Raw genomic sequence first — 25,619 nt, 5'->3', positions numbered from 1 at the left:
TTCAGACACAGATCCAGGTAAGGCTGAACTTTGAGACAACTCAGAGCTACAGATTCTGGTTTGAGCAGACTGCTGAAAAAAATGCAGGGATCAGCCATTCTCACAGGGAGAGAGCTGTGTCGCTGGAGCTCAGCAGTGTGTGCCTTCCCTGGCAGGAAGCTGTGTGTCTGAGAGGCGAGGAAACAAGAAGGCTTTGGAGACAGCAATCCCATGCAGCTCCTTGCTGGCTTTCCCTGCGACTGATCCAAGAGTGCCATGTTTACTTACAGCCTTCCTCTCTGCTCAACTGCCAAGCAGCCTTAATGACCGGACAAGAACCACTGGGCCAGGAAATGCACTGTATCACATCAGATAAAAAGGACATTACACAGGGATACCTTGCTGGCATTAACCCTGATTTACCTGGGCTCCAAGTGCTCTGCCCAGGGGCCATGGTTACTCCAGGACAAAAGAACTTTCGCCCCCTCTTGCTGCAATGAAGGCATGCACCTGGGGGAAGCATTCCCAACAGCAGCTCTTAGTTACCAGAGTCAGAATGTTAACGCCACAGGGTGTTGCTAAAACTGACATTGTTATAGCAGATGTGATTGAGTCCAACCAATGATAAAGACTTAGCAGCATACAGGGCTAGGGATCTGGGTTTAAATCCTCCTTATGACATGTGTGCTTGCTAGATTTTGCATTACTGCCTTACTCCCTGCATCACTGGAACTACAAACCCATCACCCATCCCTGCTATTGATAGCCACCGTTTGAAAGAGCAAGCCAGGCACTGAGAGTCTGGAGTAAAGTACGGAGATGGCCAGCAAAGTAAGATCTTCCAATTCAAGCTGGATTGATATTAAAACATGATGACAAAGTAGTTTTTAAAAGCTGTGAAAGAGGTGAATGAGATTTAACCCTCTAGCTCACGGCCGGGGAGGAGGGGCATTGGCCTGAGACTCTGAAAATTAGGGTTTAATCATTAGCTCTGTCACAGCCTTCCTGTGTGACCTTGGGCATGTCACTTACTCCCTCTGGGCTTTGGTTCCTATCTGTAAAATGGGGATAGTAATTGTCCCTTTCGTCCTTGTTTATTTAGATTATAAGCTCTTCGTAACAGGTCCTGTCTCTTATTGTGTGTCTTGCACATAGCCCAGGAGGTCATCAACCTCAGCTGGGACTTCTAGGCATTACCACAATACAAATAATAGTAAAATATAGAATAATGTATTGGAGAAAGCATGTTTTGTCTCTCTTGCCTTTGATTTAGAGCTGCACATACAAAACATGTCAAACTGTCAGCAAGGCAGGGCTGCAAATCTTTAGAAACAGTGCACAGTGCAGAATGCACCAATCTTGAAGCATAAAGTCTTTTTCATGGTGACTTTACCGCTAGGATGAGACTCAGAAATGCCCAGGAAAGTATCAGTTTTCCCATAAACAGCCATTCTGACTTGCTGCTCCTCAGTATGGTATATACTGTACTCAGTAAACATTATTACAAAGACACAACATACAGTGCAATTACATCCATGAGCTGACCTGAGCTGGTAATTCTGCAGCCCTTCCGTGGTGACTCCATCAGTTTCTACAGCATTTAACATTTCATTTAAATTTCTCCCTCATATGGCGGTGAAGGAAACCATCTGTTTGTGACCTGATGCAGTGCTGTCTGCCTGAGTCTGCGGATAGACACAGTAAAACACTAAGCCTTATGAGAGGTGTGAACTGACACATCCACCTCAATTGGTTGTTAACTCTTAAGACCAATGATGGCAACTGATAATTATTTCACTGCCGATCGTTTTAGCAGATCAGCCAGCTATTCTGGGATTGTGGGCAGACCAGGGGTTATTTCTGTAACTCATGGTAGCTAAGGAACAAAACTTTGCAGGAGCAGAAAGACAAAAACAGCACCAATAATTTTAACAAAAACATTAAAATAATTTCCTAAAATAGTGTTTTCTGCAAAATTTGAGGTGGCAGAAGTCTCTAGAAATCCCTTGCCCTATAAACCCCAATCACCTACTCCACTATTTCCTTCCAGTTACCTAACTTACCAACCCTCTCCTACTCTTTGCTGCTTAAACACCTGCCATCTTGTCTCCTTGCCCTCTTTCTGGTAATGGTGAAATGAGTCATCTAGGGACAACTAATGATTCATCATAAAACATGGTGTAATGAGGGTCGGAATGGGTGGGGAGAAATGGCTGTATTCTTCTGAAGCACCACCCCTAAACCCAAGCTCCATCCATAATGAAATATTATAACATGTTGTCATAGCAATTCAGGCAGCAAGACTTTACAGGAGGGAGAGGGAAACAGGAGCACCAACCAAATTCACATGGTTTCTGAAATCTCTAGAGGACCTTTTCTCTCGGATAAACTCTGTGATGGGGCAGCTGCTCCCAAGCAATGAGGTAATGCCAAATGGGTGCCAATAAGCAATTCTTATTGCGCTGCCATACATTCTGATATGCTCACATCCTCCCTGTGTGTAAAACAAGATAGGGGTATTTACAAAAATAATGGACATGTGGTCAAATGACCAAAAATAATGTGTGTTAGTGTGTTATAGCCCCATGGCCGAAGTGCTAGCCAGCAGCTCAGGTACGGAGGAGGGATAGCTCAGTGGGAGAGGAGGGATAGCTCAGTGGTTTGAGCATTGGCCTGCTAAACCCAGGGTTGTGAGTTCAATCCTTGAGGAGGCCATTTAGGGATCTGGGGCAAAAATTGGGGATTGGTCCTGCTTTGAGCAGGGAGTTGGACTAGATGACCTCCTGAGGTCCCTTCCAACCCTGATAGTCTATGATTCTATACAGAGGGTAAGAGTTTGTCACACTCATTCTGATTTTTGTTAGGGCTTTTCAAAGAGGTTCAAACTTTTCATTAAATTAAAATATCCAAAAGGCTAATACAGCAAATACTGACTGGAACTGAGAGTGAGAGTACAGCTCCTCTGATGGTGCTGAGTTGTCTGGAGCCAAAGGCTGAGGGCAATATTAAACCACCTTAGGGAGCTATTTTAATCTGGCTGCATAAACCTGGCTGCATTTGGATTTTACATCTAGGTCTCCTTTGCATTTACTTCCATTCTACAGTAGTGAACAATAGAAGCCTATTCATAGAACAAAAACTCTTGCCCATTAAAAACAAGACATGTAGAGATGCAAGAGAGCCCCTTTTAAAGTGAACATCTGATGAAAATGGGTAAAAGTATTGTTCATTTTGCTTCTTCATTAGATGTCTTTGAATTGAATTGCAAAACAGGATCCTTTCTGCAGCTCTACGGCCCCGGCACTATTTTTTAAAATTTATAATGTTTTATTATTTTTTTCAAATACAAGAGATATACCAAAATACAAAATTCATCATAACACACAGAGTAAGTAAAGAGGGCTAGGATAAGGCAGGGGAAGGAAAGCAAAATATCTATCTTCAGTCTGCATTAATCAAAGACCTCTAAAAAGGCAGCCCAAATTACTTTGAATTTTTTGGGCATTTCTTTTCTGTGGAATGCCAATGGTTTGCAAGGAGGCCATATCATTAAGCCAGGCATGAGCATTTGGTGGTGATCTCTGGCACTGTTTAAAGAAGCATCTTTGCAAGGATATCCATCCAGCAGCCCCCTCCCACCTCCCACATCAAAATTAACAAGACCTGGCAGTAAAGCACAGCAGCAAAATATATCCCCATTAAACACAAACTTTTATCTTCACTTGTAAGGCCCATCACAGCCCAATTGCACCCAATTTACCATGCTTTATATTGGGATATTGATTCCCACCTCCACTCTGCCAATGGTATGAGCTTTCACTGCTCAGGTGTTACATTTTTGAACAATCACCTTTGGGGTTTCTCCCATGCTGCTCCATACACTTGCGAGGAGCTCCCTGTAACCATCTGCAAAACCAACTCATTGTCCTCCTTGAAATTCTCCTTTGCCGTGATGCCTGCAGAAAGCTCCTCAGTGGTTAGGCAGCTTGTGTGCCATGACGGCTACTTTTCATGCTGACCACGGTCATCTCACTGTTTCCTTGCTCTCCCCTCATCTGTTTGCTGCCCATGGTCTTACATTGCAAGCTCTCTGGGGCAGGGAGTGTCTCTATTATCTGCCAGTACAGTGCCAATCACAATGGGGCCCTTCCTACTGTAATAATAATAAAATACTAATATCCTACCCCAGCAAAGAAAAAATCAAATCCACTCCAATTCTGTCAGGGCCCAAACCAACAGACAGTCTTTGCAGTGTGTCCTGAAGGTGGACATATTCATGGAATTCTGGATTTGAAGCAGTGATTTCCAGAGCAAGGGATCCTTGGAGTCCTGCTTTCTCTTTTACACAGCTCCAGCCGCGGCAGTATAGCACAGGGAGAGAGTCGTCTTTCAGGCAGGCAAACTCCAACCCATTAAAGGTTTCTTTATAACTCAAAACCAACACCTTCCACTCCATCCCGATACCAAAAGGCAGCCAGTGCAGGTCCTGGTGCACAGGGGTCATGTGCTCTGGGCACAATACACTGTGTAAGAAGCAGGCAGCTATCTTCCACACCAGTTGCAGTCCAGTGAAATTAAGGTGTAGCCCCACGCTGGTCACACTGCATTAGTGGGATCTTGAGGGGCAAAGGGTATGGATAGGAGTAATGAGATCCAAAGCTGAGGGAAACAACCACAAGCTCCTAATCAAGATGGAGAAACACAGCCCTAGCTACTGTTTGATACCAATGTCTATAGACACTGCTAAGTGGTGAGTTCTGATGGCCAATGACAAGCACTCTCCACCAAAGGGGCAGATACAGCCTCTATCACCTCTTCCAGCCGCTTTCTTCAATTTACCATTATTGCCTCAGTCCTGTCTGGACTGAGCTTTAGCCAGCTTGCCTTCACCCAAGCCTCAGGCCTGGTCTACACTACCTAAGCTGCGTTAAGTCGATCTAATAATGTGTGTGTCTAAACTACCAAGTCCCTTCTGCCAAACTAAGAGGCCTGTAAAGAACTGCTTTTAACCTTGGAGGCCATCCCTTCACAGGTCCAATTGCCAGCAGAGCGTGATGCTGGGTAAGCCACCTCTGGTGAGTCCACATTTCCAGTCAAACTGTCGGGGTTACATGCTATTATTTTTTATGTTGAATCTGAAGAAAAAAGGAGGTGTCGTGGTTATCGGTGACCACTCCAGCTACGCAGAGGGAGCTCTTCAAAAAAGACTGCTTATGTGCACGGGGATGGCCCTGGAATCCTTCATGGAGATCTCTAGGAAGCTTTCATGGAGGTACTCTGCAATCCTTTGCAGAAGATTTCTGGGAAGGGCTGCCTTATTTCGTCCACCACGGTAGGACACTTTCCCACGCCACTCCAGTATTAACTCTGCTGGCATCATTGCGGCACACAGCACTGCAGCATAAGGACCAGGTCTGTACCCAGACGCTTGCAGCATTTGCTCCCTTTCCGCCTCCGTTACCCTCAGGAGAGTGATATCGTATGTGGTCACCTACAGGAAATGGGGGAAGTTTTAAATGCTAGCCCTTAAACCACAAGCAATTTGACAAGTAATCCACCCCCTTTGGTGAATTCTGGGTCACACAACAACACTTTCTCAGGCGTGCCCTGGTTGTGGTTGGAAGGGATCACTGTGTATTGCAAGAAGCATTGAAAAAAAAGGGGGGGGGCAGCTTCCTGTTTGTCTCCCTTCCCCGCAACCTGGTGCTGCTTTTGTAAAAAACTATTTGGGGGCCTTTACACTGGTGCCTGTCCTCAAGCACCATCCAGGTTGCTAGGGAAAAAGGGCCTTTTCCCAAGTTCCAACCTGTGATCCCACGGATGTCTTCACAAAAGCAGGTTTCAGAGTAGCAGCTGTGTTAGTCTGTATTCGCAAAAAGAAAAGGAGTATTCATGTAGTGAGCTGTAGCTCACGAAAGCTTATGCTCAAATAAATTTGTTAGTCTCTAAGGTGCCACAAGTCTTCCTGTTCTTTTCACAAAAGCAGCGGCACAAGACCTCTTGCCCACACCTCGTGGTCTTACTCACAATGGCTGGAGCAGCAAACCAACTCCTGCAATAGCCAGTGGTTGTGATTACGTTGTGGCTTGCAGGGAAGTGCATTGAGGAGTGTTTCTTTTATAAAAAGAATTAATCTTGCACCAGAAACAATGCATGCACTGTCAATGCTACCCTTGTGCTTTGTATTCTTTACAGCTGCAACCTTGTCTGTTGGCACATCCTCCACACTGGGACAGAGACTTTCCCAGATTAGAAGGCGGAAAAAGACGACTCGGGAGGACATGTTCAATGAATTAATGTACGCGTCCGAGAGTGACAAGATGGAGCTCAGCACATGGAGGATTATGCTATCCAAAAGCCTGGACATGGACAGCGAGGACAGGGGAGCATGCAGGGAACAAGAGCGTGCCATGGAGGAAAAGATGCTGTGGATTATGAAGGAACAAACAGACATGTTGAGGTGTCTGATTGAGGTTCAAGAAAGGCAGCTGGATGCTAGAGTCCCTCTGCAACCAATGCTGAACCTGCTGCCATCATCACTCAGTCCTACATCCTCCTCCTCGAAACGTCCTATGAAGCGGGGGTGGGGATAGGTATCCCTTGCACTCAATACCAGGGGAGGATACAAGGACCAGAAGGTGCCCGTTCCCGAACCTTCGATTGCTACTATAGTGCATCTGTAAGCAAGCTTTCCTGGTTTCTCCCCTCAGAGTGTTATCAGCCCTTTTGCCCCAGGTTATCTTTGTTGTCTCTGTGTGTTTGTGACCATAACAAAAATTAAAGGATCGAAGAGAAAAGGCTTTTTATTCATTCAGCACATAGTGGTTGGTGGGGGTGGAGTTTACAGGGGAGAAATGCACTGGAGGGGACAGTTTGGTAGGGAACACCACAGGTAAGTGTCACATTACTCTGGCTCATTGCTGAAACTGGCTTTCCGAGCCTCACGGGCAGGGCCGGCTCGACCTTTTTTGCCGTCCCAAGCAGCGGGGGAAAAAAAAAAAGTGCCCGCCGAAGAAGAATAAATAAAAAAAAGCTGCTGCCGAAGGGCCGGCGAGGGAGGCGTGCCGCCCCAGGGAAGGCCGCAGGGCCGGCGAGGGAGGCGTGCCGCCCCAGGGAAGGCCGCAGGGCCGGCGAGGGAGGAGTGCCGCCCCAGGAAAGGTCGAAGGGCCTCCCCAGGCACCTGCTTCCTTAGCTAGTGCCTAGAGCTGGCCCTGCTCGTGGATATGCAGAGCCCCTGGGACACAGCCTGGGTCAAGGTGTTTGAAGGAATTAGTCTCCTATGGCCCCAGAAGGTTAAAGGATGACGGATCAGTCTCATGCCAGAGGAAAAGATGAGCTAAATAAAAACAATTTCCTGTTCATTGCACCAGTGCCTGTTGCAGGAAACAATGGATGGTTCCCAAACGCAAACTGTCCCTGGTAACAAACCAAACATGCCAATGGGCTTTACACACCCACCCAGGGAAAGAGTTATTCCTGGTGGCTGCGGATTTCAGAGCACAGCTGTGGGTAACAGGAAATGCTCTCTACCACACTGGTCAGGAAAGTTTGTTCCCTTTTTTCCCTGTTGTGATTCAAAAATTGAAAAATTCTGACCAGTTTTCTGAGGGTCTTTTCCTGCCTCACAGGCTTATAACAAATATACCTGAAAGCAAAACTAGAGAAAGGTTCAACTCTTCCTGAAGTGACACAAATTCAGCACTATTCAGAGCAGCTTCTCCATGGAAAATGAGTGATTTCTACTGAGAATTACAACAGGTGGGGAATCTAAGAATGGCCTTTTTTTCCTCATCTCCTCAGATGCACAAAGCCCCATAATCTTGCTTCCCTGATGTTTAGGCTCTGTTAGCAAATATTTTTGACACATTCTAACCCTACTGCCAGCACGGTTCCTATTTGATTCCATTAATCTTTTCCCCCCTCCCCTCCTCATACACTTGCACAAAAGCCCCAGAAGCCCAAGAGGAAGCGATTGCACGTTTGACATATTTGTTATTGTGTCTAGCTCTCTCTCACGCTTTTTGAACCCAGGCCATACAGCAGAAGGACGTAACCTTGAGCTGGGCTAAACCCTGCCGTTCCCAGCAATGGAAATGGGAGAGGGTCTGGAGCTGGAAAAACAAGGAAGTAGCTTTCCCCTTTCCCTTCCGCAGCAATTCTCCCCTCCCTCCCATCACCCAGACATTCCTGTCACTGCACTAGGCGGGACATTAGACAATTAAAACCATGGCATATTAAAGCAGAGTGAACGTCCCACCTGGGAGTAGGCAAAGTCACAGCATGCTGCTCAGAAGCCAGAAGGAAACTTGCAGGCTTGCTACTAAGGTCGATACAAGACACTGACTCACTCACCCAGCATTAGCGAAACAGTCCCCAATAGTCCTTTTCCTTTAGGAAATCCCATCAGAAATAGGCAGACATTTTGTTTTTTCTGTTACCATTATTTGTGCCAGTGGTTAATGGGAACTAAACCAGGTTGCTCTATTGCCTTGTCTGTAATGGTGCTGTAAGCAGTGTGTCTATCCCACCGTGCAAGGAGCACACCACAATGAAGGCCTACAAATACACGTTGTGATTCCTCCTTCGCCATCGCAAATCCCATGACCACTGTGGGCCCTGACTGGCTCCCTGGTCTGGGCAGTCTCAGCAGACGGAGCAACGAAGAGGCAGGTCATGAACTCTCCTCTTACCCTCTTAACTGGGCCCTCTGGGTCAAGACTGAGGCATGTTGCTGGGCTGGGCTGGGGTAGTAGCAATGCAGGCTTCCCATGTGGTGTAGATAAATAGAGGACTGTGACCCTCCGAGCTGTCAATCCCGCACCTCCCACCAGATACTGTTTACTCTAACTATTTAAAAAGAATACAAATCTTCCCTTTCTCTTTAGCTTATGCTGGACGCTCTGACAAATACTGTTATAAGAGCACATTGTCTGAAGGAGCTTGCACTAAGGTCGATTGGATCCAGGTGCCCTGGTGGAAACCCAATTAGGGTTCTGAACTCGCCTTGGAGAAAGTGTTGTATATTGCTCTCTATCAGCTTCATCAGGACACATCAGGAGTGGTTCAATAAATACATTTAATAATCAAGGACATGTCCAACTAAAAATTATGGCTTCCCTGATGCATTTCTCTTCCAACCGTACAGATCTCTCTCCTTTCCTTCTTCTACTGAGCATGGTTAGTAAAGGCTACTTTGCCTTTATGTGTATGTTTGAGAGGCACAGAGTCCTTAAAAGATAATATACTCAAGAAAAGCATCTTTCATATTTCTCTGTTACTACTGATGATATCCTCCCAGACCAGCTACTTTAACTGCTGAATCGAGAGCTGAAATCATGACCTTGCCATATCCCATCACAAGTGAATACAGTATCACACACACACTATAATGATTTCACTCCAGGATCAAGCAGGTAGAGAGGACTGGCTTAGAAGTAGCAGAAGTTATCAACTTTGATAACTAGTCAATAAGGCAATGGGAGGGCAGAGGGAGATGATAGAAAAAATGGGGAAAAAGTTGTGCTTTATAGTCTGACAGCTCTGACAGTTCCCCAGTATTTAAGGCCCTTTCTAACAGATTAGCTTCTTGAATCGGGGCTCTTCTAGGAGATGGGGGACATGGTGATTTACAATATTTTGGGTGTCAAAGATCCTCCTGAAAGATGCCCTCAACTCCCTGGACATAAACAGAGGTTCAGAAGGAAACGGAACTGATCTTAATCTGCCCTGAATATCCAATAATGTAATTTTGTCAACATGCAAGAAATACCTCCTCATGGTTTTGCCCAGCCTCATAACAGTGGTGTGTGTGTACCAACTGGCAGACAACTACATGACTATGTCATGACTTAAAGATGTTTGTATCCTTGAGATTTCACACCCAGCGTTAAATAGAACAAAGCCACATTAGGGATGCCCAGACCTATTGTTATGAGGGTTCCCAGGTACATGATACAAATTGAACCACCAGGGATTTTTTCAAAGAAGATGCAAGAGTGCCAGCGGTGATGGGGTTATCACCACAAAAAATACCCAGGGCTTGAACCCTCTCTGGTGTAGACTGCCATGGCTCCACTGAGCTTAGGACAGAGAACCGTTGTTGGTGTAAATTGGTATAGCTTCACTGACATTCAGTTGAGCTATGCTGATTCATGCTATTTGAGGATTTGGCTCTCAGATTATGGATTAACAGAAAACCCCACTGGCTTCCCATTTAGGGATGGAAAGTTGAGTATATGTTACTTTACAACACAGTCACTGTCTCAGTGACTTCACAGCAGTTACCAGGAACATCTGTCTCTGCACCACCCCCCCAGCGAGGCAAGGAGAGTACCGCACAGCAGAATTAAGATACCAGAAATGTCAATCAGGAAGTAAATATCAGGGCCAGGATGCTTGGGGATGAGACAGGAGTCGATTAGACATATCACACAAACCCCTCCTCTCCAACAGTGTGCTCCCCGTGAACAAAGCCATCCACAGCTCTTTTCACAGCTAGGGTTGGGAAAGGAGAGAACACAGCAGATAATGTTTCTTTTCTCACTGCCAGCACCTGCTTAGAGATTGCTTTCTGTGATCTTCATGGTTAACCTTGTACCAGGGTTTTACTGCCTTGAAAGAGATGAGAATGATCATGCAGACTAGAGGGGAGGACACCAGAGAAAGGGACCATCCCCCTTGCTCCCCCCCTCTCTTTGTAATGCCTCCATCCCCTGCGGACACATGGCCTTTCTGAATGCTTTGGGTATGCGCAGTGTACTCAATTCCCTGAGGGCAGCATGCGTGCATGCTCTCCCATCATACTAGAGACCAAGAGAGGAATAATATGAACATATATATTTAGCAGCAGCAAAATTATTTCTCTTACAGAAAGAATATTTCCATGCTGGGCTTTTTCCCTTCCCTTATCACAGATTGTATATTTATAGCGTGAGAATCCTACCTCGCACAAACAAATGCTGCCAGGCCACTGCGCTCAGAAAGGGATCCAGTTCTGCACTCGTCTAAAGGCCCCTTTTCGGACAACCCCAATCTCAGCTCCTCTCGTGGGAAACGCTAAAGAACCAGATCTCCCAAGAGATTTAAACCAGGGCCTCAAGCCTGGGAGTGCCTCTAGCATTGCCTTTAGGCAACTGAGACAGATAAAAAGTCGCTGGGATAGATCCTGAGCCTCACGCCAACGACACAAAGTAGCCCTAAAGCCAGCAAAGCTGCAGACCGCTGTATACGGCAGGCTCCTCAGCGATGCAGAGCCACAGTAGTGATTCCTACATCTCTTCGCCTCCCAGACCCTGATGCAAGGGGGACTTCACAGGGCAAAGGAGGATGGGCTGAGGCATCCCGGCCGTTGGGAACTGCTGGCTATTAGAACAGCCTCTTGGGGGGCTACACAGAGGAAAAGAACCTTAGCTGGTGTCTATAGGTGTTACGTTATTGACTTCAATGGAGCTACTCTTGTTTACCCCATCTGGGGATCTGGCCCAGAAAATGGAAAGAAGGTGCTGGCTAAGCTTAGTTTCAGTGTCCAAACTGAGCGTAGCACCATGACTAGCTGGTGCAGGGCCATGAGAGCGTGAAATTCCTTCCCGCTAACCAACAGCTTTTTAGTAGAACAGGAGACATGCTGTCCTACTCTACCATTTTTCTCTGGTTATTTGTCCCTATAACCAACAGGACACTGCTTGCTGTGATAGCTGGGGGTAAGAAAACTGCCATCTTGCTATAGACAACAGCCCCCTGAGGCTACTTCCAGCAGCTGCCAACAGAAGGGGCACATCCCAACTCCGTACATCAGTGAACTGCCCATTGTACCATGGTGAGAAACCGTTCTTAATCCCTAGAAGAGGAGGTTGATTTCATGGCAAAATTTCCCCCGGGTTTACAGTTTGTCATGGATGAACAGGGGGGAAAATGTTGTCAATTATGGTGAATGTGAGATTTCTGCTTTGAAAGGGAGTGAAACAATACAATTCCTCTGGGCTGACAGGGCCTGGGGCACCCCTCCCAAACTCACATTTAACGCATTTCAGACAAAAATGCATCCAATGTTCCAGTTCCACACTGAACATGGGGATTTTATGGTCTGTGTGGCTTTCATGACATTAAGGTTGATACAGGCCCTTAATCATAGGTAACAGTTTGCTGGATGAAGCCATAGAGTGAGGGTTCAGGGTGTCAAGAGCCAGCTCTGCCTTTTCTCTTGCAAAGCTTGCTTTATTTTCTTCACACCGGTATGTGGGATACCACCCTTCAGGATGAGAACAAAATGCCAAGTCTCTGGGCTTCTTGCAAACTGCTGCAGTGAGACTTCTGATTTACATGAAAATAATTGCAATAGAATAGGAATGGAAAATGCATTTAAATTACTGAATACTAATAATATGCTATGGTCACAGGCAGAGACTTTCAACCAAAGATTTTAATGCTCTGGAGAAAAGTTAATTAAGTATCACAACAGTGAAAGATAAACAGCATGACATCCATTTTAGAGATGAAACTGAGGCACAGCACAGTGACTACCCCCATGGTCAACTAGTGAGTCAATGGTAAGTCTGGGTCCAGAACCCATAAGTCCCACCTCTAATCACTAGACCACACTGTCTTCCAGCAGCTATCGCTGGGTAACTTTCTGCATGCAATGGACAAAGCTAAGCCTTCCGAAGAGTGAGAAAACTTGAGTGAGGAAATACTTGGAAAGAGATTCTTGGCAAAATCAGAAAGGCGAGGAAGGTAATCACCAAGCTACCTGATTGACTTAGCTACGTCATACGTGGCTGTGAAAAATGTTGTCCCCTGAGCACCATAGTTAGGTCAACCTAGCCCCCATTGTAGATGTGGCTAGGTTGACAGACGAATTCTTCCGTCAAACTAGCTGCCACCTCAGCATTGTGAGCAGCAGATCCACTACACACTGAGGCTGGGTATTTCTAAATCTGCTTTTCCTCCACTCATCCTCTAAAGGGGGAGGGAAGGCTCCTATAAACATTGTCGTCCTTTGTCCACTTCCACACTGTACTATCATCATGCCGAATACGTTTCAGGCCCTTTGGAATACTCAGTATGTGTGACAAGCCCATGGAAATCAGGATGGTCAGAGTGTCTTATCAGTCTCCGGAGAAAGGCCTGAGTGGCAGAGACCTACAAAGCACGACACAAAACGACCTGAAGGTTAAAATTATGGGTTGGGAGGTGGATTTTATAAACTGAGAAACAAAGGACTATGTTAATCTGCAGACATCAGGGCAGATTCCAATCTCCACTACGCTGGTGTAAAACTGGAGTAACTCCACAAAAGACTCCAATGTAAAGGAGAGGAGTGATGAAGTGGGTTCTAGCCCACAAAAGCTTATGTCCAAATAAATTTGTTAGTCTCTAAGGTGCCACAAGGACTCCTTGTTGTTTTTGCTGATACAGATTAACACGGCTACCCCCCTGAAACCTAGCCCATCCTGTTTATTTCAGGCTTTTAGCTTGAAGAGCCCATGTCACCTGTGTAATGGCCAGACTAGGAAAAGAGAGGGAGTCAGCCTGGAAACATGACACAGTGCTGAGTGAACAGGATGCTATGTGTGCTACTGTTCAGAGTTCCTGAGGTTCATTCTGCACAGCTGCAGAGTGACAGCTGCAACAGAAACCATCTGCCTGCATGTTGGACTGGACAACCGGGAGAGGAGAGCAGGATGGATTTCCACGAGGAACTGGCCAAAAGGGAGCCAAGGTTCCCTTTGCAACAGAGGAAACTAAGTTTGGTGGAGATTTTATGAGGGTAGCCATCACTTCAGAACAGACTAATAGAGACTGAGCCCAGTCGAGCCCCGATGTGTATGGGGAGGGTGTTCCATGCTCTATGAGGAAGGGTAAGAAAGGATCGAGACAGAGGAACCAGGACAGAAGCATCAGGAGAGAAGAAAAAATTCCAGTAAACACAGTTACAATATCTACACAGACACACAATATCTGGCTAGAACTTGATGACTCCCTTCGCTGCCCATTCTGCATGGGGACCTGGGGACACTTTGTTAATTAGCAAAAAGAAAAGGAGGACTTGTGGCACCTTAGAGACTAACCAATTTATTTGAGCATAAGCTTTCGTGAGCTACAGCTCACTTCATCGGATGTTAATTAGCACAGTTGTGAGCTGGCAGTTTAATTTATCAGATGGAAATCCCAAAAGGAACAGCTGAGCTCACAGGAGCCAACAGGTCTGCATGGAATGGATATGGGGGTCACTTTCAACTGAATAAACTGCTCTGGAAAAGAGGATCTTCCTTTGCTCATTATCTTGTTGTTTCATCTGCCCTGTAATGGCAGGTGCTTTGATTAATGTATTAAAAGGTCACATCCAGTGGTTTCACTCTGGCTTGGTAGTTTTCACACAAGTTAGCAGGTTGAGTTAAGGACTAGGCTCTGCCATCGTTTTTAACTCCATCTGTGAGCTCATGTGAAAACTACAAATAGCCTCATCTTCCCTAGGATTGTGCTGTGAGTTAGCTAACCCAAGGGGGCTCAGTAGAGTTAAAAACACACCTTTTTTCTAGTGAAGACATAGCCACAGTGGCAGAAAGGGAAGTGTTGAATAAATATTTCTGTTCTCTCTCTATCTGGGGAAAAACAGATGATATGATCTCATCACATGGTGATAACACTGCATTCCACTAGTATCACTGGAGGAAGCTACTAAAATTAGACATTTTTAAATCAGCAGGTCCAGGTAACTTGCCTCCAATGGTTTTAAAAAAGGTGGCTGAGGATGGGCTGGATGTTAATGTTGATTTTCAATAACTCTTGGAGCATCAAGGAAGTTACAGAAGACTAGAAGAAAGCTAATGTTTTACTAATTTTAAGGAGAAATGGGATGACCCAGGTAAGCTTGACATCAATCCTGGACAGGATAATAGAGCAGCTGCTAAGGGACTCAATTAATAAAGAATTAAATAATGGTAATGTAATTAATGCAAATGAACACGGGTTCACAGAAAAAAGATCCTGTCAAACTAAGTTGATATCTTTTTTGATGAGATTACAGGTATGGTTGATAAAGGTAAAAGGGTTGATGTAATATACTTAGACTTTTGTAAGGCATTTGACTTGGTACTGCATGACATTTTGATTGAAAAACCAGAACGATATAAAATTAACATGGCACACATTAAATGGATTAAAAACTGGCTAACTGATATGACTGAAAATGTAATTGTAAACAGGGAATCATCAGCAAGAGGATGTCTTTCCTGTGGGGTCTTGCATGGATCATTTCCTGGCCATACTCTTTAACATTTTTATTATTTACTAGGGCTGTCAAGCGATTAAAAAATTAATCACACTGTTAATAATCAAATACCATTTATTTAAATATTTTTGATGTTTTCCACATTTTCAAATATATTGATTTCAATGATAACACAGAATACAAAGTGTACAGTGCTCAATTTATATTTATTTTTGATTACAAGTATTTCTACTATATAAAAACAAAAGAAATTGTATTTTTCAATTCACCTAATGTAAGTACTGTAAGGCAATCTCTATCATGAAAGTTGAACTTACAAATGTAGAATTATGCACAAAAAATAACTGCATTCAAAAATAAAACAGCGTAACACTTTAGAGCCTACAAGTCCACTCAGTCCTATTTCTTGTTCAGCCAGTCACTCAGATAAATAAGTCTGTTTTCATTTTCAGGAGATAATGCTGCCCACTTCTTGTTCACAATGTCACCCGAAAATGAGAATAAGTTGTTCTCATGATACTGTTGTAGCCGGTGTTGCAAGATATTTACGTGCCAGATGCGCTAAAGATTCATGTGTCCCTTCATGCTTCAACCGCCATTCCAGAGGACATGCGTCCATGCTGCTGACGGGTTTTGCTCGATAACAGTCCAAAGCAGTGCAGACAGACGCATGTTCATTATCATCATCTGAGTCAGATGCCACTAGCAGAAGGCTGATTTTCTTTTTTGGTGGTTTGGGTTCTGTAGTTTCTGCATCAGAGTGTTGCTCTTCTAAGACTTCTGAAAGCATGCTCCACACCTCGTCCCTCTCAGATTTTGGAAGACACTTCAGATTCTTAAACCTTGGTCGAGTGCTGTAGTTATCTTTAGAAATCTCACATTGGTACCTTCTTTGCATTTTGTCAAATCTGCAGTGAAAGTGTTCTTAAAATGAACCTGTGCTGGGTTATCATCCGAGACTGCTAGAACATGAAATATATGGCAGAATGCAGGTAAAATAGAGCAAGGGACATACAATTCTCCTCCAAGGAGTTCAGTCACACATTTAATTAACACATTTTTTTAACGAGTGTCATCAGCATGGAAGCATGTCCTCTGGAATGTGGCCGAAACATGAAGGGGCATATGAATATCTGGCATATCTGGCAAATAAATACCTTGCAACGCCAGCTACAAAAGTCTCATGCGAATGTCTGTTCTCACTTTCTGGTGACTTTGTAAATAAGAAGTTGACAGCATTAGCTCCTGTAAATGTAAACAAACTTGTTTGTCTTTTGGCTCTAAAGTTGTACATTGTTTTGTTTGAGTGCAGTTATGTAACAAAAAAAAATCTACATTTGTAAGTTGCACTTTCATGACAAAGAGATTGCACTACAGTACTTGTATGAGGTGAATTGAAAAATACTGTTTCTTTTATCACTTTTATAGTGCAAATATTTGTAATAAAAATAATAATATAACTTGAGCAGTGTACACTTTGTATTCTTCATTGTAATTTAAATCAGTATATTTGAAAATGTAGAAAAACATCTAATATATTTAATACAATTGGTATTCTATTGTTTAACAATGTGAGTTCAATCCTTGAGGGGGCCATTTAGGGATCTGGGGCAAAAATTGGGGATTGGTCCTGCTTTGAGCAGGGGGTTGGACTAGATGACCTCCTGAGGTCCCTTCCAACCCTGATATTCTATGACTAATTAAAACTGTGATTAATCGTGATTCAGTTTTTTGAGTTAATTGTGTGAGTTAACTGCAATTAATCGACAGCCCTAATTTTTATCAATTACCTGGAAGAAAACATAAAATTATCACTGATAGAGTTTGTCGATGTCCCAATAATTGAAGGAGTAATAAACAGTGAAGAGGATAGGTCACTGATTCCAAGAGATCTGGAATGCTTGTTAAACTGGGCGCAAGCGAACAATATGCAATTTAATACAGCTAAATGTAAATACAGAGATCTGGGAACAAAGAATGCAGGCCATATTTATAGGATGAAGGACTCTATCCCAGGAAGCAGTGACTCTGAAAAAAGATTTGGGGGTAGTTGTGGATAATCAGCTGAACATGGGTTCCCAATGAGAATGGAATCCTGGGATGCATAATCAGGGGAATCTCAAATAGAGGTGTGATTTTACCTTTGTATTTTGCATTAGTGCAACTGCTGCTAGATAACTGTGTCCAGTTCTGGTTTCCACAATTGAAGAGGGATATTGATAAATTGGAGAGGATTCAGAGAAGAGCTGTGAGAATGATTAAAGGATTAGAAAGACAAGGTGGATGAGGTAATATCTTTCATTGGACCTACTTTTGTTGGTGAGACTACATAAAAGATTAGAAAACATGCCTAGTGATGAAACACTCAAAGAGCTCAATCTATTTAGCTTAACTAAGAGAAGGTTAAGGGGTGACTTGACTACAGTCTATAAGTACCTACATGGGGAACAAATATTTAATATTGGGCTCTTTAGTCTACCAGAGAGATGTTTAACACAATCCAATGGCTGAAAGGTGAAGCTAAACAAATTCAAACTGGAAATAAGATGTAAATGTTTAACAGTGAGGGTAATTAACAATGGGAACAATTTCCCAAGGGTCCTGGTGGAGTCTGCATCACCAACAATTTTTAAATCAAGATTGGATGTTTTTCTAAAAAAATCTGCTCTATAAATTATTTTGGAGCAGTTCTCTGGCCTGTGTTACACAGGACATCAGATTAGACTATAAATAATGGTCCCTTTTGACCTTGGAATCTACAAAGTGAAGAGACCCAACACAACCCACACAACAAACGGTTAACCAGTGGAACTCGTTGCCAGGGGATGTTGTGAAGGTCAAAACTATAACTGGGCTCAAAAAAGAATTAGATAAGTTGAGGGAGGATAAGTCCATCAGTGACTATTAGCCAAGATGGTCAAGGATGCAACCCCATGCTCTGGGTGTCCCTCAACCTCCGAGTGCCAGAAGCTGGAACTGGATGCCAGGGGATGGATCACTTGATGATTGAATGTTCTGTTCATTCCCTCTGAAGCACCTGGCATTGGTCACTGTCGGAAGACAGGACACTGGGCTGGATGACCCAGAATGGCCGCTCTTATGTTTGTGGAGTGAGGAGGGAACTGCATGGGCCCTATAGAGTGCAGTGAACAGGCTGGGCGAAGGGCAGGGAGAGATGTGCATGGCCACTGCACAGTGCAGTGACAGGGCTGGATATGGAAAGAGAGATTGCATGGCTTCCGTCCCACTCAGGAAGAAGAAACAACAAGAGGAAGAGAAGAGAACTAATTCAAACAAATGATAAACAGAGAAGCTATACAGTGAAGCCAGAAGTTGCTAATTAATATCATATTGCCTCAAGAGGATTCAAAGTGGAGAGTTCCCCTCAGAAACACAAGCAGACAAAGCTGGCTTGAACCTTCTGTGGCTGGGACTCTGCATAGGCAGCCTGAGCTCGTGATCAGAAATGTTTGCAGCTGCTCTGGCTGAGTCCAGTGGTAGCTGCTGCTGGTACTGACTTTTCACTTAACTCCCTGAATGTGCTGGGGAGCTGGAATCAGAGCAAGCAACCCACGAAGGGGCTCCCCTCCCCTTCAAGCCCTTAAACCACTAGCTTCAGTTCACCTCGACTGGGCTGGTGACTTACATCTTCCTCCCCTCACAGGCGGAGATTATCCATGTGTACTTCTGTAGTACCTGGGAGCCCCAGTCATGGGCAGGACCCCACGGGGCTAGGGAGCCTCTCTCCATATCCCTGTCCTGCTTTTATCATTAGACCGCGGATGCGGCTACCTATGGAGGGGCTGCTGCTCCCAGCAGAGCTCAGGGAGGCTTGGCACAAACAAACACCCTCTCCACTATGGGCAGTGGTTGAATATGCAGTTGAGGAGGCTAGCCCCTGGCCCCTCCCTCTCTGGCTGAGGCCCCACCCTTCCCCTTCCAGAGACTGGAGCACACATCCCCCTGCAGCAGCTAGCGCTGGGTGGGCAGGCGGCGTGGCCGTAATTCCCTCAGTTCCAGCATCCCCAGTGACAGACGGACGGGCAGCGCAGCCGTGGACCCAGCCCTCACAACCCTGGGCCTTGTGCACACGGCCCCAGCCTGCCAGCCCCCCCCCCCCCCAGCCTCTCGGCCACACTGGGAAGGGAAGTGGAAACAGGCAGATGGAGGCCTGGGGGCAGAATGTGGGCGGAGCCACGCCAGGCTGTTTGGGATGGCACAATCTTCCCCTGCTTATGCTATCCGCTGCCCATGCCCCCTGCATTATTGCATCAGCACATCCACCAGAAGGTCAGCAAATAAAGCAAGCTGCAGTAGCTGCTGAGTGTCTCTCATATGCTGTGCGATAAGGAGATTTACTGGGGAGCGAGATGAAGAACAGCTCCAGAGTCAACAGAAATAACTACAGACAAGAATTAAACTCACTGTTCAAGCCCAAGGGCCAGTCAGGAACAATCTGGGCTCCTTAAGACCGGAAACGACACGCATTGGTGTATGTGTGCGTCTGTCAGAAAGGCTCAGTGACCAGTCAGGACATCAGCGTTACAAGTTGATTGTGTGTGGTGGGCATCAGCACTCTACTCCACACGGCCCATTTCGAACAGTGCAGCCCCCTGGGCACCTTCACACTGCTGACATTATCTTGCACTAAAACAGGTTTCCTTCCCCCCAGTTTGGAATCCCCCCATCCGCCACCCTGCCGAAGTGCAGAATTGTCAGTATTCGGCTCTAAATCACAGACAGGCTTACGGGTCTAACATCTGGTGAACCAGCCAGGACAGACACAGCTGTTATACCCCACTGCTGAGCTGGGATTCCTGGTTTTCTAAAGGGCTAAGGGCCAGATCCTGCTGCTGTCGAAGACAGCGGTGAAATCCTGACTCCACTGAAGTCAATGGGAGTTTTATTGTTCACTAATATGGGGCCAGGATTTCATCCTGGAAAGTTTCCCACTCACTGCAATGGAAGTAAGATGGTGGTCTAAAGTATCTGCAACCAGTAGTGAAATCTACAGACCTGTGACTTCCATAAAATTGCCTGTTTACACCTCATACTGACAACTCGATAATTTGTGGGGATTAGGGCAGTAAATACAATAAACCTAGAGAACAGCTGCAAGTTAAACTGCTGTTAAACATTATTCTTAGAATCAGTGTAATTAGTGTCCAGTTTTATTTTGTTCTAAAGTCAGCATTGAGATGGGATGTATTGGATGAGGTAACTGGAAAACACCTTGTTCGTCTGGATGCCTTTGACCAGAACCCTCCATTCATTTATAATTCTAGCCAAGCAGTCTAAAACCACTGTCTGTTTTTCAGGGTCTGTGTGTAATCATGGACTATTTCTCTATCAGAGGTGCAGGATTTACTTTTTATTGTCCTGATCCTTTGTATTATGTGGGATGCTGCCAAAGAAGATCTCAATGGAATTCTGCAGATCCCTCTGGTCAGTTTGTTTCATGAGAGCGTCCTCAGTAATGAAGTAAGTCTGTCTGGTTCTCTTGCTATTTTTGACTCTAGAAATGCAAGCGTAACGATCTTTACAGCATTCTCCCACACCTTTCATGCCCAATCATAGGACGCTGTTCTGAGGACTAAATGAATTATCATAGTTTCAATTCCCTGGTATCCTTCTGGTTCCTTTTGAGGGGATGCAAGGCCGGTTCTCTTTGCTACCCTAAAGACTGTCTGGAAAAGCATGTGACTATTTGCTGCTTTCATAAAAATGTTTGGTTTTTTAAAAATCTGTTTGCTTTTCGTTGTCTTTTGTGAGCAACTTATGCTGTTTGTATTACACCCAAGTGTTTGCATAATATTTACTTTGAATTGCTTTGTTTCTCTAAATACAGAATCTAAGCCTTATGTAAAGAGAGAAACATTTGTAGTTTTTGTACATGGCTTTCCTACCGCTGAAAACCAAGTCTAGATCCAAAGAGGATGGTACTAGACTGTTCTCAATGGCACCAGATGACAGAACAAGGAGTAATGGTCTCAAGTTGCAATGGAGGAGATCTAGGTTGGATATTAGGAAAAACTATGTCACTAGGAGGGTGGTGAAACACTGGAATGCGCTACCTAGGGAGGTGGTGGAATCTCCTTCCTTTGAGGTTTTTAAGGTCAGGCTTGACAAAGCCCTGGGTGGGATGATTTAGTTGGGGATTGGTCCTGCTTTGAGCAGGGGGTTGGACTAGATGACCTCCTGAGGTCCCTTCCAACCCTGATATTCTATGGTTCTATGATTTAAAACCAACCAAATGCATAACTCTTTACAATGATAGGGAGAACCTGAATTCTAGTTAATTTTAAGAAATCAAGTACTTATCTGTCCTGAGTCCCTTTGCCTGCTGTTTTTGGTTTTACTTTTACATATTCCTGTTTAACTTTTAAAATGGTGTTCTCTAACCTGCTGCTGTATGAAATACCCAAACAAACAACAGGGCAAACTGCCTAGCAAATTAATCAAGGGAAACAGTGAAAGTGATGGCATACAAAGTACTGTTAAATGTCCAATTAAAAAATAAATAAAAGAGAAGCATTTTTCTCTGTTTCATTTATAGACATCCTGGGGTTTACAAATCACAATAAGGAGTTAAAAAAATGTTCAGACAGAAGCATGAGTTTTAAATTGGCAGAGTTCCTGTAATTCTAACATATGATTAAAATGCTAATTTAAAAGACATACCAACATCTACTACTGGTTAAAGACGCAAGGAACCCATCATTTGCAAGCAGTATGGATCTAACTACACGAAACTGCTGAATAGAATTTTCCAAAGAAGTTGCAGACAGAAGCTCTGTGTGAAGGAAAATCATGGAATTCAAACAAGCTGGAGGATTTTTCTGTGCTTCCACCAAGAAAATCAGAAGGCCAAGAAGCAACACTCCCTACAAGTGCTTACAATTTTCCTTGAAACTATTTTTCAATGGAAAACTGAGCTTTCAGCTAAACAACATTCTTTGCAAAGAGTGTCTGCTTTCTATGGAAAATTTAGATTTTATTTTGAAAAACGGAACACCTGAAAACCAAAATATTTCAGTCCACAACTGAAATATTAAAATTTGGAAAACTTGCTCCAGTGCCTTATGGGAGTTGTAGTTCAGCTGCCTCATGTTCCCAATCTCCTCTATGAGCGGGGCTCTCTAGCCAGACTACATGACGCACCATGGCCAGAAACCCCATGATGCACTACTTCTCCTCTCCAAGAGCAAAGACCATAGGGTATCACTGGAGATGTATTTCAGAGGGTAGCCGTTTTAGTCTGTATCAGCAAAAACGACGAGGAGTCCTTGTGGCACCTTAGAGACTAACAAATTTATTTGGGCATAAGCTTTCGTGGGCTAAAACCCACTACATCAGATGCATGGAGTGGAAAATACAGTAGGCAGGTATAAACACAGCTGGGAGACAGGCCAGTCCTTGCTTACAGACCGCGCCCCAATCTAAAGCAAATACAAGCAACTACACACCACACAACAAAAACACTAACTCAGGAACCAATCCCTGCAACAAAGCCCAGCGCCAACTCTGTCCGCATATCTATTCAAGGGACCAGGGCCAGCCCACAACATTTTGGCACCTGAGGCGGGGAGCTCAAATGACACCCCCATGCCTCCTCACTTGGGCCAAAACTTTGAAACGTCTCAATTCTGCCTTCTTCCTGTTCTACTACTCTCATGGTGCTGCTCTGCTACCTACCCAATAAAGGAGAACTAACAACTTAAAATGCCTTGTTCAAAAATTTTAAGTAACACATAACTTTCAAACGCCTGAACAGCAAATGTAACTTTTCTTGTCTGCATAGTAAACACGGGCATTTTTATCTGTTTGAATAGTCAAAGTGGTGCTTTCTGTGACTTCTTGGTTGCAAAGATTTGAACTCCTTCCTGCTGAAGGTCCACAATCTGGGCCAGCTCATGCTCTGTTGAGATGGTTGCAAGGCCGACAAGCCTCTCCTGGGTCATTGTGGAGTGTAGATGTGTTTTTATTAACTTCAGCTTGGAAAAGCTGCGTTCTCCACTGACAACTGTTACAGGAAGTGTTAGAAGTATGCGCAGAGCAACAAAAGCATTTGGAAAGAGGGTGGTCATCTTATTTGTGCACATATATTCCAGAACAGCCTTTGGAGTTGATCCTGCTGAAACGTATCTTGAAAGGGCTTTCAGTTCATCACCTAAGTCACTTGCATCAATGTCGCACATGTCATCATGTGTCAACACTGTCTCTAGTGCCCTGCATTGCTGGTGTAGGTCTTCTTCAGGTATAGTGAGGAGTTTTGGAATATCAGACAACATCCCAAATATACTGCTGTGTTCCTTGAGCTGCATGAAACGTTCTTCAACTGACTGTATTCCACAATCTAGCACCTCGTTAAAGAATTCAATTTTGAATTGTTGTTTGGGGTCTCTTATGGGATTATCCCGTGCCCCGTAATCAAAATGTCGTCTTCTTCGGTGACACTTGTATTCTTGAATGGGTGGGAAAATAGCTTCAGTGTGAAGTTCCTTTGCCAATTTCTGTGCACGCTTCAGAACGTTTCAAAATCCCTCACCTGACCAGTAAGACTATAGGTATGACTTTGCTTTGTCCAGTTGTTCCATCGCTCCAGAAATATCAAGGTCAACACCTTGGAGTCTCTTGCTTACAACATTTATTTCAAACAGTATGTCACGCCACAACACTAAGCCACACAGAAATTTGAAGTTATATATGTTTCTGGTGGTTTCATTTCCCTCTGCCAATGTTCTCCCACGAACAGTTCCTGTCATAGCATTATCCTCCATAATGGGAACTACGGCATCATCTATCTTCCCAATATGGTGTTTGATAGGCTTTATTGCCTCCACTCGACTTTCCCATCATGTGGCACTCAGTGGTTTCAGTGTCAGAGAGGATGTTTCCAGATGTTGCTTCAAAATTTGCCACCGATGAGTTGATACAGAGAAAAACACATAGATGCTTTGAATTACATTAAAAAATTCAGCAGCCTCACTAGAAGCTGATGCTGCATCACTTACCACCAAGTTCAATGAATGAGAACTGCATGGGACAAAAAAAGCTCGAGGGTTTAACTCTCGGATCCGTGTCTGCACTCCTCTGTTCTTTCCTCTAATGTTGGCACCATTATCGTAGCCCTGACCTCTCCTGTCAGCTCTCGCAGTTCCCGTCTCTTCCAGCTTTTTAAGAAGCACATTTGTCATACCAGCTCCTGTAGTATCATCAATGTCAATAAATTCTAGAAAATGCTCTGACAGTCACCATTGCAGGGACATTGTCACTAGGTTCTGTTGTTGTTACAAAATGCACCATTAAAGTCATTTGTTCCGTATGGCTGATGTCAGGTGCGCAGTCCAGAATAACAGAGTAATATCTTGCTGACTTCAGATCTGCTACAATCTTCTGTTTGACTTTTGTTGCCAGTAACTGGACGATCTCATTTTGAATTGTTTTTCCAAGGTAGTGGGGGGTGTACATTTCTTGGGTGGTGACTCTTCTTAGATGCTCCTGGAGCACAGCATCAAACTCAGCCATCAGCTCCACAATTTTAAGGGAGTTTCCATTGTTTGGCACATATAGCTGATCTGAAGTGCTACGCTGTCAAATATAAAGGGAAGGCTAACCACCTTTAAATCCCTCCTGGCCAGAGGAAAAAACCCTTTCACCTGCAAAGGGTTAAGAAGCTAAACATAACCTCGCTGGCACCTAACCAAAGTGACCAATGAGGAGACAAGATACTTTCAAAGCTGGAGGTGGGGGGGGGGGGTAACAAAGGGTTCTCTCTGTCTGTGTGTTGTTTTTGCCTGGACCAGAGCAGGAATGCAGGTCAGAACTCCTGTAAAGGGCTAATAAGCAATCTAGTTAGATATGTGTTAGATTCTGTTTTGTTTAAATGGCTGATCATAGAATCATAGAATATCAGGGTTGGAAGGGACCTCAGGAGGTCAACTAGTCCAACCCCCTGCTCAAAAGCAGGACCCATCCCCAATTAAATCATCCCAGCCAGGGCTTTGTCAAGCCTGACCTTAAAAACTTCTAAGGAAGGAGATTCCACCACCTCCCTAGGCAACGCATTCCAGTGTTTTACCACCCTCCTCGTGAAAAAGTTTTTCCTAATATCCAACCTGAACCTCCCCCACTGCAACTTGATAAAATAAATTGTGCAGAATGGAATGTATATTCCTGTTTTTGTGTCTTTTTGTAACTTAAGGTTTTGCCTAGAGGGATTCTGTATGTTTTGACAGGTTTCAGAGTAACAGCCGTGTTAGTCTGTATTCGCAAAAAGAAAAGGAGTACTTGTGGCACCTTAGAGACTAACCAATTTATTTGAGCATGAGCTTTCATGAGCTACAGCTCACTTCATCAGATGCATACCGTGGAATGCATTTGTTTTGAATCTGATTACCCTATAAAGTAT

General features: G+C 44.4%; 1 protein-coding gene across 11 annotated transcripts in view; it reads right to left on the bottom strand.

Annotated features, from left to right (window-relative positions):
* The window catches only part of EXD3 (exonuclease 3'-5' domain containing 3), a 573,796-nt gene that overhangs the window by 199,920 nt on the left and 348,257 nt on the right, over nucleotides 1-25,619 (bottom strand). The window contains exon 21 of one of the 11 annotated variants that reach the window (XM_084650100.1): nucleotides 3,386-5,470. The exons of the other annotated variants lie outside the window; for them this stretch is intronic. Coding sequence (XP_084506226.1) covers nucleotides 5,177-5,470 — 294 coding nt within the window. The 3' untranslated portion in view covers nucleotides 3,386-5,176. Of the gene's footprint in view, nucleotides 1-3,385; nucleotides 5,471-25,619 lie in introns of those variants that run through there. 11 annotated transcript variants of the gene reach the window in all.

This window comes from Lepidochelys olivacea (assembly GCF_965140295.1).
Source record: "Lepidochelys olivacea isolate rLepOli2 genome assembly, chromosome: 16".
In the NCBI taxonomy this organism is placed as follows: Eukaryota; Metazoa; Chordata; order Testudines; family Cheloniidae; genus Lepidochelys; species Lepidochelys olivacea.
The sequence above is the reverse complement of the archived record's forward strand: the minus strand, read 5'-3'. Positions and strand labels throughout refer to the sequence as shown.